This window comes from Trachemys scripta, chromosome 20 (genome assembly GCF_013100865.1).
Source record: "Trachemys scripta elegans isolate TJP31775 chromosome 20, CAS_Tse_1.0, whole genome shotgun sequence".
Taxonomy (NCBI): Eukaryota; Metazoa; Chordata; order Testudines; family Emydidae; genus Trachemys; species Trachemys scripta.
Window position 1 is genome coordinate 12151351 of NC_048317.1, and position 14536 is coordinate 12165886.

Consider the following 14536-nt stretch of genomic DNA (forward strand, 5'->3'; position numbering starts at 1 on the left):
CATGAGACTTCCCTGTTAAATATGCATGACCACTTCACTGAAGTCAATGCAATACCTTCTAGAAACAAAGGGTTACTGCTAGTTTTAAAATATAAAATAAAGCAGTCCACATGCTGCAGCAGTCAGTGGAGTGTACTGTGGGAGCAATTGTCAAGGGTCTTGAGAAGCCTGAAGCCAGCTTGAGAAGGACTATGTTGGCTATCAGCTTCAGCAGTCTTGGTTAGGAGAACATCGAATGGTTTGAAGGAAAATCTAATTCTGGATTGGAAAACAGAACAAAATCTAACTAAGGACAGGGAAGAAGTGGAGACCAGCATAAGAACGTACGTACAGCAGAGAGCGGCCCAGTGGTCTGTTCGTAATAGATTTAGACAAACTCAGCCTTTTAACTTCCCTTTATAAAGTGAAAGGACATAGCACAACCACCAAAGTAAAGTACCACTTACATGCCTGTTTAGATATGCTACACAGTGCTCTAAAGAAATCGGTCACTCCCATATATCTTGGATGCAGGTATTCTTAAAGGGATAACCTGAGAAACAGGAGAGAAAACACAGGGAGTCCCCAAAATTTTGAGAGGGTTAGGAGAGAGTACATTCATTAGTCACTCTGTGTAAGCTGCTCTGCAGAAACAACTGTAATAGAACAGCTTTGGCCAAGTTTGAAACCAAATGAAACAGTTGTAAGCTTGTTAAAAGTTAGGCATCAGCCAAACTTGGAGATGTTTAAGCTTCAAGGAACAAGAATGCAGAACATGTACATAGCACCATCTTCCACTGACTGTGACTGCAGAGACAAAGAGCCCTTAGCAATGGGGTTTCTTCAGTACAAAAGAAGTCTAACAGACCATGGACAGGCAGTCTGCGTCATTAACTGCTGCTGGGGCAGTGTTTTAAATTGGTATGTGAATCCTTTTCAGGTGGCCAGCTGAGGTGCTCACAGAATGCTGCCCACACAAGATTTGCTTTTGCCAACAATAGTCACAAGGCAGAAACACAAGTATCCATTTTATTAATGCCCAACAAAACTGGAAGCCAGGAACCAAAGTCTGCTGGTTCTCACTGAAGTGATGAAACAGTAGCCGAAGGAAAACCTAAAGATTTTCAAGGCTGCATCAGAAAGTGATCCGAAAGGTCAAGCTGCCCGAGGTACTGTACTGAAAATGACAGGCTAGGTCACTTCCTCCATACCAGACATTATAGGGCAGGGACCCAGAGCATATACCATAACAAAGAAAATGAGTCAGTGGTAAAAAGCAAACGTACTACTTCTAAACATACAGGAGTTCATTCCTTGTATTTCTGAAATTCATAGGCATGTTTAAATTCCCTCACAGGGAGAGAGGAAATAGTTTCCTTAACCACTTCTCTACTTGAGTGGTACACTAAGCTAACTCAAATGTAATGCCAAAAGGACTCTCCAATGTTCTAAACATCTTTTTCAGCTGCCATTCCTGCTCTTAGCATTCTCTGTCACTGGTAACTCTTTTTGAAGGAAGCAGGGGACAGAAACTGCAAATACATTTTAAAAAAACTGAAGTTGAGGTTTAAACCAATTTAATTTCTTAAGATGCTTCTTGTATGGACCATTAGTAAGTTACAATTTAACCTTTTTAATATTTAAAAAATAGTCTAAACTTTAAAAATCTAACAAATTTTCAAATCTGTTTGCTGGGAACTTTCTGCACCTTTGCATTTGTTCTCAGTTCTCTGCTGGGTTCATCACACCCTTTCCCCCTCTTCAGCTGCCTCCCTTCCCCAAGATGTGACCTTTCCTTGCACTGCAAATTCTGTTGCTCTGCACACCTCAAGTGTGAAATGTACTAGGAATCCCACTTCCTGAAGATCTCCAGCCCACACTTCAGTGATCAGATTTCTTAACTTCTCCCTCTGCTGCAAGTTAAAACTTAGTCTGCTCTTGTCTGGTTGCTGCATTCTGGGCCTCAAATGACATGGCAGCTTTTAGGACATGAAACCACCCAGAACCTCCAAGCTGCCATCAAGTCCGGCCAAGTTCACACAATGTCAATATAACTATTCCAATGCGTTCCCACCCGAACTTACAGGTTTTCTGCTAAATGCTAGTCATGTTTGGTATCCCATCTCTGTATACTAGTAACAAACATTAAAATATTGTACTTGAAAAGGTGTGCCCTGTTACATTTGTTGTTCAATGATTGTCACACTGAATTGTTTGCAGCTTATGTTTTAGCTCTTCAAATACCAGGTGGGGGATTTCCGGTTGCTGGAACTAAAGAGGGCCTTACATAACTTGGCAACAAACCAGGAGCTGGTGCTAATTTTTAATTAGTGTTTTGGATCAAATAAGAGTTATATCCCTAAGGGGGGGGAGGGAGTCATCCACAGGCAAATTCAACACCCTGATTTGTATCTAACTCAGTATGGATGGTACTTTAACTCCACTGGGAAGAATGTTTTGACAACTAAGATTCCGCATTGCTTTGTTACATTATCATAGATTACCCGATTGCCTCTCTTATTGTAGAACATATACTTGGCACAGAGGAGTCTTGACAACACTGATCAATTTTATTTTTTTTAATCAGGTAAATTTGATACTCAGAAAAAAAAAGTTGGACTTGCAGCACTGACTAGCGTCTAGGTTAGCGCAGGCAGGTGCCACATAAGCTTCCCCACACAGCTCCACCAGAACATCCGTGCTGTTCTGCAGAACTCCCTCCTACTCTTGGTCCCATCCAGATCAGGAGCTGCCATACTAGATAGTGGGTTCATGATGTGGGGAAGTGATTAGCTAGGACTAAAGTGAGACCCCAAACTCACTTATGAGCGCAAGTCTCCAGGCTACTTCATTAGTCCATTGAACCACCTAGCTTCTCTATGCTTCCCCATCCCACAAAATTCCTGAAGACAGGCAGGCAGGTTACCTTTTTAACATTTTCCTCCTCCTCCTGGCGTTTCTCATAGTGTGAGAAGTCATCAAAGATGGAGGTGGTGTGCTTGTAGGTGGCAATGATTTTCAACACCTGCTTAGCCTTTTCCAGAGGCACTTCCTGAGTGTCCCTGGAGTTGGTCACTGGTTTATTCTCGTTATTCTCTAGGCGGATGTGCCGCAGCTGGCTGTTGGGAACGTCCTTCACAAAAATCCACCTGACATCAAAACGTCCCTTCCATTTGTCCTGGGACCACACACCTGCACATGTGTTGTAGTCCACGGCAGATTTCATTTCTGCCACTCCGCAGAAGTGACCACTGCCGTTGACGCTGAACAGTAAGTAAACGGGGCCTTTCCCGTTCATGGAGCGATAAGCAGCATCCAGTCTCTTGTTGCCGTGCTCTGTACTGCACCAGATGTTATATTTAATGGAACGGTGGATATCGTCCTCAGAGTAACTCTTAATGATGAAAACCCGGCCGTGTTTTGGGTTCCAGTCAAAATCCTTGGGGTTGTAGTTGTTGATGGACCTCAATTTCTCCAACACCGGGTGCGGCTCCGAAGGAGCGGAACCAGAACTGGCTTGAGACTGTCCCACTCCATTACCATCCACTCCATTTTGACCAAACCCATTGCCACGGTTACGAGGTGCAACCCAGCGGGTTGGCTGAGCTGCCTGTTGCTGCACCGGTAGCTGGCCTGGCTGTGGTGGTGGTGGGGGCAGTGGCTGCGGCTGTTGCCCTGGAGAAGCCTGTACCACTGGTGGGCTGTTACTGATCTGTTGGCCCACCGGTTGAGGGGACACCTGGGTTGGCTGCTGACCAATATTCTGAACCAAAGCCTGGGAAGGTGCTTTTGCTACTGGCCCTTTGTTATCCCAAGTTCCAATATCCATGTTATGTTTTATTGGAGGCGGCGGAAGACTTGAACCTGCAATGCCATTCTTGGTCTTCAGCTTGGGCTGTTGTTTCGCAGGTTTGCTAGCAATATCAGCCCACGATGTCGGTTTTGGAGGAGCAATGGTAGCAGGAGGCAAACTGTTAGATGCCACGATATTACTGGTAATGGACCCGCTACCAACAGCGGAACCAACAACTTTTGGGACATTGCTTGCAACATCCGTGCTGCCCAACTTCAGTGCTGCCATCCCTTGGTCTATGGTATTCATGCCAGGAGCCTTATTTAGAGTCTCATTGGCAAAAGCAGACTGTCCGTCAATCATGGCTCCACCCAGTGAGCTTGGTGCATAAGCATAATTGCTACTATATCCAGAGCTTTGAGTGGACTGTCCCTGAGAACTGTTATTCCCCCAAGCTGAAAAGTCAATTCCACTTGGAAAGAAGTTAAAGCCATGCTGCCCAAGAAATGGAGTGCTGCCAAGGGCCCCTGGCTGCCCAAACATTGCATCTGGGAGAAAGTGAGGCTCCCCATTGCTTAGCTGTCCATAGGATGTTAAGTAGGGCATGGGTGGGTCACCTCCTGTAGACCAAGCAGCTTCGCCTAACGAGTAGGAGAATCCAATGGATGGACTGTAGTAGCTTGGCAAGTAGGAGTCAGACATTGCAGTGTATGCATTATTCTGCAAAACAAAAATAAGCACTGAATAGTTAGAATAAGCAGAACAAACCATCAAGGGGCCTGGAATAAAAACCCTTTTATTCTCGTCTCGTGCCCCACCCCTCTACCTCAGCTGTTCAAACATAGTCAAAGCCTTCAGTAAATAGGCTTCGTGGCTTTCAAATGTATCCTCTGTCAAACGTGTATTAAAACAGTTTCATTGCCAGAAAGATTAAATATAAAGATTTAGGACACTATTCATCCCAAGATGTAGAAGCATGAAGTTTACGGATGCACCATGTGGAACTGGAGACCGATTTTATAGCATGAGCAAAATGATCTGGAGCTGTTCAACATTTTATCTAGAGTACAAAGAATACCTTCATTTAATACCTGCCTGACGCAGTGGGTTTTAAGGTGGGTTGTTGTTTTTTTTTTTGGGGGGGATGGAGAGCATTTTATAATCTGCATGGTTGGTGGGGTTTTGAAAGAAAGGGATATACAGCGTGGGGAAGGGGACCAATCAAAAGCACTATTAAAATTATGAATAACTCCTTAAACGGTTTTATTAAAGGTCACATTTGTTTCTATTGAAATTATCTCAAATTGATTATCCATAAAAATGTCTCCAAAGGTTAATATTAAGTGCTCACAAATATCCCAAGAACTTTAGAACCAACATGGAATTTACAGTATCATCCCCAAAACTCAAACTATTCTGGAGCTTCGGCCACACGTTATTAGTAACATACTAAAACATGGGATCACCTAAAGCTTTTCCAGAGAGGCCCTTCCAGCACAGCTACAGAGACGGACTTCAGGTTTGGAAGAAAAACTTCCTGAGTTTTCTTCTCTAGATGTTTACATCCAAACAGCCCCTACATTACTACCATGGATGTTTCATTTTGCAATTCGGAAACTTAACAGACATCACTAAGACTTGCTTACATGAAGATCTGTCATTTCATATTTAAACCATACCACCAGGGAGTTCTTGCAGTAACACTAATGGGTTTTATCATCCAGTAATTCGAACCTGCAGCACACAGGTCTTAGTGCTACATGACAGTTTACATGACAATCCAATGCAGATAAGATGAAAGCCAGGTTCCGTTCCTGTTTAAAAGCTTGGCTTACATCAGGCACCACTCCATTTTTCATTGAATCATGCCTGTGGGTGCCAAGAGCAGTTCCTGAAGGACTTCATGCCATATATGCATCAAAACCTATATAGGATCAAGATAGCTCTGTACACTAAAGAAACAGCAGTTCTGTCTCCCTATCTCTTTTTGAATTAAGTGAAAGTAACCTGCCTAGACTCAAAATTAAAAGAACAGGTTATATTTGGCCTGAAATTTATCTAAAATTAGTAGAAAATTAATTGTAAAGATACCAATGGAGACAGGTTTTGTTTTAAAAAATTCTCCTGAAGTTCTTGTCACCCAAACAAACATCATATCACTGGGCTACTGCTTGAAAATTGAAAATAAATCTGACTAGTCTATTTTCATTTTCCCAGCTGAGAAGAAAAAGATAAGTGGCACAATAAAAGTGAATTCATAGATTCCAAGACCAGAAGGGACCATCATGATCATCTAGTCTGGCCTCCTGGATAACACAGGCCATAGAACTTCCCCAAAATAAATTCTAGAGCAGATCTTTTAGAAAAACATCCAATCATGATTTCAAAATGGTCAGTGATGGAGAATCCACCATGACCCTTGGTAAGTTGCTCCAACGGTTAATTACCCTCACTGTTAAAAATGTACGGCTTATTTCAAGTCTGAATTTGTCACTTGCAATAATTTGTCATTATACTCCTCTCGGCTAAACTGAAGAGCCACTTATTAAATATTTGTTCCCTATGTAGGTACTTGCAGACTAACCAAGTCACCCCTAATCCTTCTTCTCTTTGTTAAGTTAAATAGCTTGAGTTCCTTGAGTCTATCAGTTAGTGTGTTCGGAAGAACAGTTCTAATCATTTAAGAGCTCGATCTTGCTAAACCTAACTCAGTGAATAGTCTTTACTTTAAAAGTTTATGGGACTATTTACATGAATGAAATGTTGCAGGATTGGGCCCTACCCTGTAGTGTGTAATATAAATAAGGATTTTTTAAGATGTTAGCTAAAAATCATACAATGTTCCTTTAAAGGATAGAGACACTCTCCCCAGTTTCACAGGTAATTTAAAATACTCCAAGCAAGTTGGCCTTAAAAATATATAATGAAGACTACATTTAAAGCTGGAACCCATTCTATCCTAGGGATGAGATCTTTGGCTTGACAGATTTCTCCCATACAGTGCACACAAAAAGTGACACAGTCAGATCAAATTTGGTCCCTAATCAAGTCAACATATTCTCTTTTCACCCATTCTCTTATGTTTTGTCTCAAATAATTTTCAGGGGAGGGCTGGATTACAGAATAGACTGATATTGTCTAAATCTATGTCATACAGAAGAGTTATATTTGTACAATAAACCTATGAACATACAAATTAAAATAAGGGTTAAAACAGTAAATTCAGAGAAGAGAGGTCTGACTGCTCAGTGATGAAATCCTAGCAATGTGCATACAGTTATTAAACGAAGTCCAGTGCTTCTATCTCTCTCAAACTTGAGTGATGGAGTGTCACTGATTAATATGCAAACAGAACTCCACCAGTATTCAATTCCCCTGGATGACTAATGCTTTTTGAAAAGTACCCTCCCCCCCCAGACTCACTCTTCCTCTGCATTCCTCTCCCCAGGGATTAGAGTTCTAAAGACTTTTTAAAATGTTTAAGACTCACTAACTGTACATTTGAACTTCGGAATACAAAGCACCTTAGTCAAATTTAAGGAGATTCAGTAGGTTGCCAAATTAGTTAATAGTGGCTCCTAAAATGGCAGCTCCCACTTGCTCCTGAATTAAAAAGTATGCACCTGTGTCATCTAGTTACCTAATGTTTTAAACATATTAGCTGGAATGCAGTTTCAAAATGCAGCCACCCCTCATTATTTGTATTACCATAGCCTCTAGGAGTCCTACTCGTACGCAGTTGACTATGTTAGCAAACAATTTAATTTCTGAGGGCCTTGTATACATTTTCTGTCCCATCTTCCGATAACGAACCTTGACACTGTTTTCCTACCAGCCTGTTCCATTTGTTCAGGGGCACCACAGTCAACTCTGACTGTGTGATTGTTTCTCTCATCTTATATGAGCTGACAAAATACGAGAGCAGGTGACAAACTATACAACATAGTGAGAAATGAAAGGAAATCATTCTAATGGGACTTAATTTTATTTGGAGCTAACCAGTTTTGTCTCATCTTTTATTTTTCTTGCTGGATATTTCAAGGGACACCATCAGTTTGAAATTTAGTCGGTTTCAAAGAGTCTTCCAGTATTATGCCAGCCAGTGAATTCCCCTACCAATTTTTGTAGTTCTACAACCAATCATTTTCCTATTTAAAAAAAAGAGTTTTCCCTGTGTCCTGCAAAATACCATCACACAGAGGGGAAAAGTGAGTGACTATTCATTAAGTGCTTATTAAATGTTCCAAACAAACAAAACAAAAAATATCGCTTTTCCTCTAAACTATCAGATATAGTAAATTTAGCTGTTTAGTTAGTAGGTAATAATTTCACACAGAAGTGCAACTTGTAAATTTAAAGTCTCTTTAAATGTTCAAAAACCCTTCAGAATTAGTCGTAGCAACTTCTATGACAACAAAAGTACTATCTAATGAAGTAGGCAGGGACTGTATCTGTATCTAGGAGTCTCCGAAATAACCTAAACATAAACACTGTCTACACAGATTCAAAACTAGGTTTTTACACTCTTTCTGAGAGCTAGACTCCTAAGTGACCTTACCAACCAGGTAGGCTGCTAATGATGGCAATTAAGTTCACTAGAGACAAGGGAGGATGGGCATTGATTAAATTAAAAAAAAAAAAAGGGAGATATTAGAAAGTCATACTTGTTGCAAATTAAACAAAGATAGAAGCCTATTTAGAATTCTCATGACAGGAGCCGATCAAATAGGTATCATTGTTTGAAAAAACTCCAACTATAAAAACGTGGTTGACAAAACTAAATGAATTGAGAAATGCAACAACTTATTGACTATTTTAGACTAACACCTGGACTGTTTGAGAACAGATGAGCTAACTGGGATGAACTGAAAAGTCACTAATACAGCTTAATATGTATACCTACCATAACTGAGTCTATACTGCCTCAAGTCTGTCGTATTCCTTCATCTTTTATATATGTCACACAATACTCGTTTAACAGGATTAACAGTATAAGTTATCTTTAATAAGAAGCTAGTAACAAAAATACAAAAAAAGAGTGGTGAGGTCTCTGGTAGTGACAATTTCAGATTTGACTGCAACCTTTACAGCTCAGTTTCTAATTAAAGCTAAGGTTTCGTTTGCCACTGCCTTTTCATTTATCAAACCACCTAGTCTGGTTTTTGTAAAAAATAAAGCAAAACTAACTTCATGCATTTTCCAGTTTGCTTGGTAAAGAGATAAGAACACTGATAGTATCCTCTCCGAAAGACAAGCCTCTAGAACATTACCACATTTTACTGAGATATTTCACATTGCCATATAATACAGTCACTCCTCATATTGTATAATCAACCAGAAATGAGTAAGGAGGTGACATGTCTTAAGAGTAAAACTGAAAGTTCAGAAATGATCACAAGATTTATGAATTCCTTTTACTACTTCTAGCATCATCAGAAGCACAACATTTTATGTTCAGGATAAACATTTTGGGGTTCAAATTCTGCCCATGGCTACATCTGTGCAACCCATATAAGTCGCAGAAGTGTTAAGGAGCGTCTTTTACCCTTATGTTTGTTCCCCAACCCCAAGGTATTTTTTTAAATTATTGCTGTTAAAAAAAACAATATTCATTGTAGCAGCCCTACACCTAAATAATAAAATTTAATCAATTAACGAGAACTAATTACCAGAGTGTTTTCTACTCACAGTACTGCCTATTTACTGACAAATAGGAGTATTATTTTAACAGCCATAAAAAGCTAACAAATGTCAATCTATGGGGTAGAGGAGAGGACTTAAAAACTTCAAAGAAAAGCCAAAGAAAAATTCATTTTAGTCAGTCACTGGCAGAAAATTAAGTAATTGCTTGGCACACCCTACCCCTTAACTAAAGAGATAAGTTTTGTGGTACTCACCGGCCTGGCCTGAGGACTCAAGTAGGGTTCAAAGTCATCATCATTTAACCCATCCTTCTGATGCACAGATCCATTTTGCACTAAGGACAAAATTCATACCCTTAGAAAGAACTCCACAATTCAAACAAGTACATGTATTAACCTAAAAGTATTTTTTGTATTATAACATCGGTAGTGATGTCACTAATGTCTCACTGGTTCTGAATGTTGCCGGCTGAGCCACATTAATAAGGGTAAGGTCTCACACGCACCAGCCTGGTCCTCTAAAGAAAATTTCCTCTGACCCACAATGGAAGCTAATCTAAGTTCCCTGATTCACTGACAATTACTTCTGCTGTATAGCTTCCAGACATGACCTGCAGGCAGCTCCAATATATAGACTCACCTAGAGGCAACACACAAGAGGTGAGATTGCTAGAGACATTCTTTTATCCCGATGCTGAGCTCCCCAAAGAACTTCGTTTCCCACTCCACTCTTATTTCCCATCTGATCCTTTAAAATCCCCATTTCCCATGCTCCAAGGAACCCCCCACATTCCTCACGCCTCCGCCCCGCAAAATCCTGCCCCCCTGTAGCTAGGCCACCACGGGAGCCCCACACGCTGCCTCCAGTCCCCCCCGATTTACTACCACCCCCACCCAGGGATCCCCACACCCCACAAAAACAACATCTCCTCCCACCCGCGTCCCCAGGGGGCCCGGCTGCCTCTCACCTTTGTTGCCTTGGCCCTTGGGTCTCTGGAGCGGCGGCAGGAGGCGGCGCGGCGAGACATGGAAGAGAGAGAGGAGGAGACCGCGGTGAGTGCGGGGAAGAGGCACCGGGCGCCGCAGAGCCCAGCGGGCGGGAGCTCAGGAAGCGCCGGGGTGGGGGGGGGGAACCGGGCTGGTTGGGGCCTGGCCCGGGGAGAGGGGGGGCTGGCCCGGGGGGCGGGGGGGCCCCGGGTCCGGGCGGCGAGGCCAGGCCCGGAGCCTGGCTGGCAGGGGAGGCCCCAGCCGGACCCGACCCCGGCGCGGCCTGGCCGCAGCCTCCCCGCCCTCGCCCAAGAGCCGGCGCGGCCCTGAGCCGCCGCAGGGCTGGGGGAAGCCAACGCCGCCCCGCCGGGGCTAGGCCCGAACCTGGGGCCTTTCCCAGCTGCCTCCCCCGAGCGCGGCGCGGCGCGGCGAGGCCGGGGCGCGGCGGCCGGTACCTGCTCCAGGAGGCTGCTGGCCGACATGGCTCCGATCGGGCTCCTGGCGGGCGGCGGGGGCGGGCTCCGGGCTCCGGGCGGGCGGCGGCGGCTTTGTCCGGGGAGCGGGGCGCAGGCACCGCGCGGCTCGGCTTCCTGGCGGACTCTGACTCGCCCGCCCGCGGCTGCTGCGGCTGCCTGCTCGAGCGACGCTCTAGCCAGCGCCTCGCCCCTTCCGCCAGCGTCTATGGCCGCGGCCGCCTGCCTCGAGCTGACACCGTGCGGGCGTCACGAGGGGCAGCGCGCGCTCCACTCCGAGGCACAATGGCGAGCGAGGAAGCGCGGCGCATGGCGGGCCGCTGGAGGACCGAGGGGCGTCGACAGCGCCACCTGCCGCCAGTACTTAGTTAATGCAGGTGAAAGGGGGAATTCACTTGGGAGTAGTCCGTAGCTGGGATCTCTTAAAGGGACAGGGTCCCCTTTAATGAGATCCAGGTTCCAATTAAAAGGGAAGATAATGTTAATTAACTTTTAGCACTTAAACGTGTTTTATCTTTAAATGAAAAATAATTGAAACTTTTAAGTAAAATCATTGAATGCAGCGTTGGTGTAGCCATGTCAGTCCCAGGATATTAGAATGACAAGGTAGGTGAGGTAATATCCTTTATTGGACCAACTTCTGTTGGTGAGAGAGATGAGCTTTCGAGCCCTACAGAGCTCTTCTTCAGGTCTGGGAAATGTACTCAGAGATGCGGGTCCAATAAAAGTAAAATCATGACATTTTAGTGGAATTGCCATTTTAATAAACAATAATGTTTAATGCAAAACTATTGTCACTTTTAAATGAAATAATGTAAGCCCCAATCCTGCAGTCTGACCCACACGGATGGGAATAATCCTGCAAGCCTGAAGGTCCACCTGCACATATCCGCCCCGAGGTCCGCTGGATGGGGGCTTATGTGTTTGCAAGATCAGGCCCTTAATGTTTAATGCATAGGTATTGTTAATAAAATTGAGTATTACAAACAAGCCTCCACCATAGAGACTACAGCATTTCCCAAGGGAGCAAACATGGCTGTTTGCAATATCACAGCCTTGCAATGTTGATTTTGATGGGAGTTGTAGGTATCTGGCACCTCTTACAATCAGGTCATAATAAAGCTGAAGGGATCTTCAGTTGAGCCCCCTTTCTGCAGAACATAATTGCTCTGACATAAGGCCAGCATATGGTGTGTGTGGGGAGGAGTGGGTTGGAGGAAGATGGTAAATAAGGGCTTCCTAAAGGTACAGATTGTTTTCCTCCCACCTCAAACCCTAAACATCATGAGTCAGCCAGATTCCTCACCCCCTGGAAGAGCCCTAGCAGTTTGGAGGTGGAGGGAGTATGGATTGCCGGGGATCAAGCCAGGAAGCATGTGTGTGTAGTTGGAAGTTTTCCATTTATTCAACTAGTGACAGGTGTTACAAAACTTCACTCCTAAATATCTTATAATTCTCTCAATGGATCTCAGGCTTTGTTAGGCTGTGCTCATCGTTCATTGATCTGCCAAGTTCCCATTAACCTTCAAAAACGTCTATACCTTGGAATTTGGGGTTCTTTAAGGTTTCTCCGCCCAGGGATGCGCTGTAGCCTGCTGCTGATCGGAGGAGTTTCTCCTGCCACTTACCTGCAAACCAAAACTCAAGCAAGATCCCAGAGGAGCATGTATTGGTGCCCCCCTGTAGCTGGGACCCCAACTCCAGCAGCACTGTGCAATGTGTGCTCAGTGTGGTTGCTTGCATTTACTCCCCACAAGAGAGCACAGGCCTTGTGGTAGTTGAAGTGCCTCCACAGAGAATGAAAAAGAGGCAGAGATGCACTCTGGCAGCGGCTGCCAAACCTGTTGGGGAAGCCATCCAACTTTACTAGCCCGAGGTCTTGGCATTGCCAGTTGCCACCTACTCTTCCCCATATGCAGCAGTGTGCACTGTAACCTGTGATGGTGCTGGAAGGAGCTGAAGATTTGCCAGCCATTCCATGACAGTAGCATTCCATTTGGAACCGTCACTCAGACCTTCAAAAGTTCCCTATGTTAAACACGCTAGGAGAGGGAATGGTGGAGGGGGCGCTGCACAGTTGCAATAATCAAATGTGAGACCATGCATTAACTTCACCAGCATGCAGAGTTTTCAGCATTCAAGGTGAATACAGGGACATTAACAGGCTGGATTTCCATCACAGCAGGACCCTGACCCAGGTGCAGTGTTAAACCCACCACGTGGGCAGACTGATCTTGTCCAGTTTTAGTGTTTCATGGCAGTACCTGTACCAGCCCTGCTACTTCAGGCTTTTGCCAGTGATCACTGCCTGCCAGTCCCCTGGCCGCTTTTCTATATGAATGAGAAGATTTGGGTCCAACTGCCCTGCTAAACCCTACTGCTGCCATTCCTACTTCCCATTCAAATGGCGGGCATTCTAACCCCCCCCCTCACTCCCCACAATACCTCAACTCACTCTGCTTACCACTCACTTGTTCTAGCTCCCAGTAAAGTCCATGGAAGCTTTTGCCATTAACTGCAGTGGTAATGCAGCAAGCCCCATACTCCATTGCAGTTAGAACTGCTAAAAACAAGGCTTTAGGCTGGTAAACTGATAGGCCCGGTTCACAGAAGAGAAATGTAGAGTAGCCAGAAAGGTCTCAGGGGAGCATTGTTCTGTGGTTTTCCCTTGTGTGACGAGCAGTTAATTCCCTGCAGAGAAACAAATCCAGAGACCCTAGGCTCAGAATAGCTCTGAAGTGAGCATCCCAAGTGCATAGGGCAGGTCAGACACAGAGACTTTTATAACAAACCCGCAGTGTGCCTGTCACACTGATCCAGCACCACACCATCCGAAGAGCTGACTGGGCACGGGAAGCTAGACACAGAGTGGCCCCCATTTCAATGGATCTCAAACTTTGTTGAGAAGCTTGCCTGGGCCCTGCTCCTTAACCTAGCAGAGCAGATGCTGGTCTTCCTGGATGGGGCTTCAGAAGTGGAGCACAGCATAACCTCTCCTCATTGGCCACTTTCCAAAAGCATGGATGTCACCTTAGTCACCAATTTTCCATCTCCAAGCCCTCGGTAGAGGGAAGGGAAGTGTCTGCAAGTTTAAGATCTAATGTATAAATGTGTTAAATTTTTTTTTTTTTTTTTAAACCATCTGAAAGTCAGAAAGGTCCCTGGTGTGAGCAGCGATCTGCATCCAGCTGTTCTCCCATGGAGGCAGAGAATTCTGGTAAAAAGGACCTAAGTCCACCTCTCAAAGCCAATGGTGGCCTGCCTGCACATTCCCAGGGGAGAAGGGGAAATCCAGTTAAGACTCCTGGACATGAAAGGGTCTATAGAAGGGGGAGAAATGAGAAATGAGCATGTGAGAGAAAGGAAATGTGACAGATATTGCAACAGCATGCAGTACATTTGGGGTCTATATTGTATTAAATTTAGGAATGGTTTACAGAATCATAGAAATGTAGGGATGGAAGGCACCTCCAGAAGTCAATACAGCCCTTGCACTGAGGCAGGACCAAATAAACCTAGACCATCCCTGAAGAAGAAGTTCTGTGTAAGATCAAAAATTTGTTTTTCTCACCAACAAAAGTTGGTCCAATAGAAGATATTACCTCACCCACCTTCTCTCTAGACCATCCCTGACAGGTGTTTGTCCAACATGCTCTTAAAAA

General features: G+C 44.3%; 1 protein-coding gene across 1 annotated transcript in view; it reads right to left on the reverse strand.

The window, feature by feature from the left end:
* YTHDF2 (YTH N6-methyladenosine RNA binding protein 2) overlaps window positions 1-11064 on the reverse strand; it is a 29065-nt gene extending 18001 nt beyond the window's left edge. Inside the window, exons 1-4 of the mRNA XM_034754091.1 lie at window positions 10857-11064; window positions 10383-10407; window positions 9670-9749; window positions 2906-4492 (exon numbers count right to left, since the gene is read on the reverse strand). Coding sequence (XP_034609982.1) covers window positions 2906-4492; window positions 9670-9749; window positions 10383-10407; window positions 10857-10883 — 1719 coding nt within the window. The 5' untranslated portion in view covers window positions 10884-11064. The remainder of the gene's footprint in view (window positions 1-2905; window positions 4493-9669; window positions 9750-10382; window positions 10408-10856) is intronic.
* Window positions 11065-14536: the final 3472 nt, after the last annotated feature.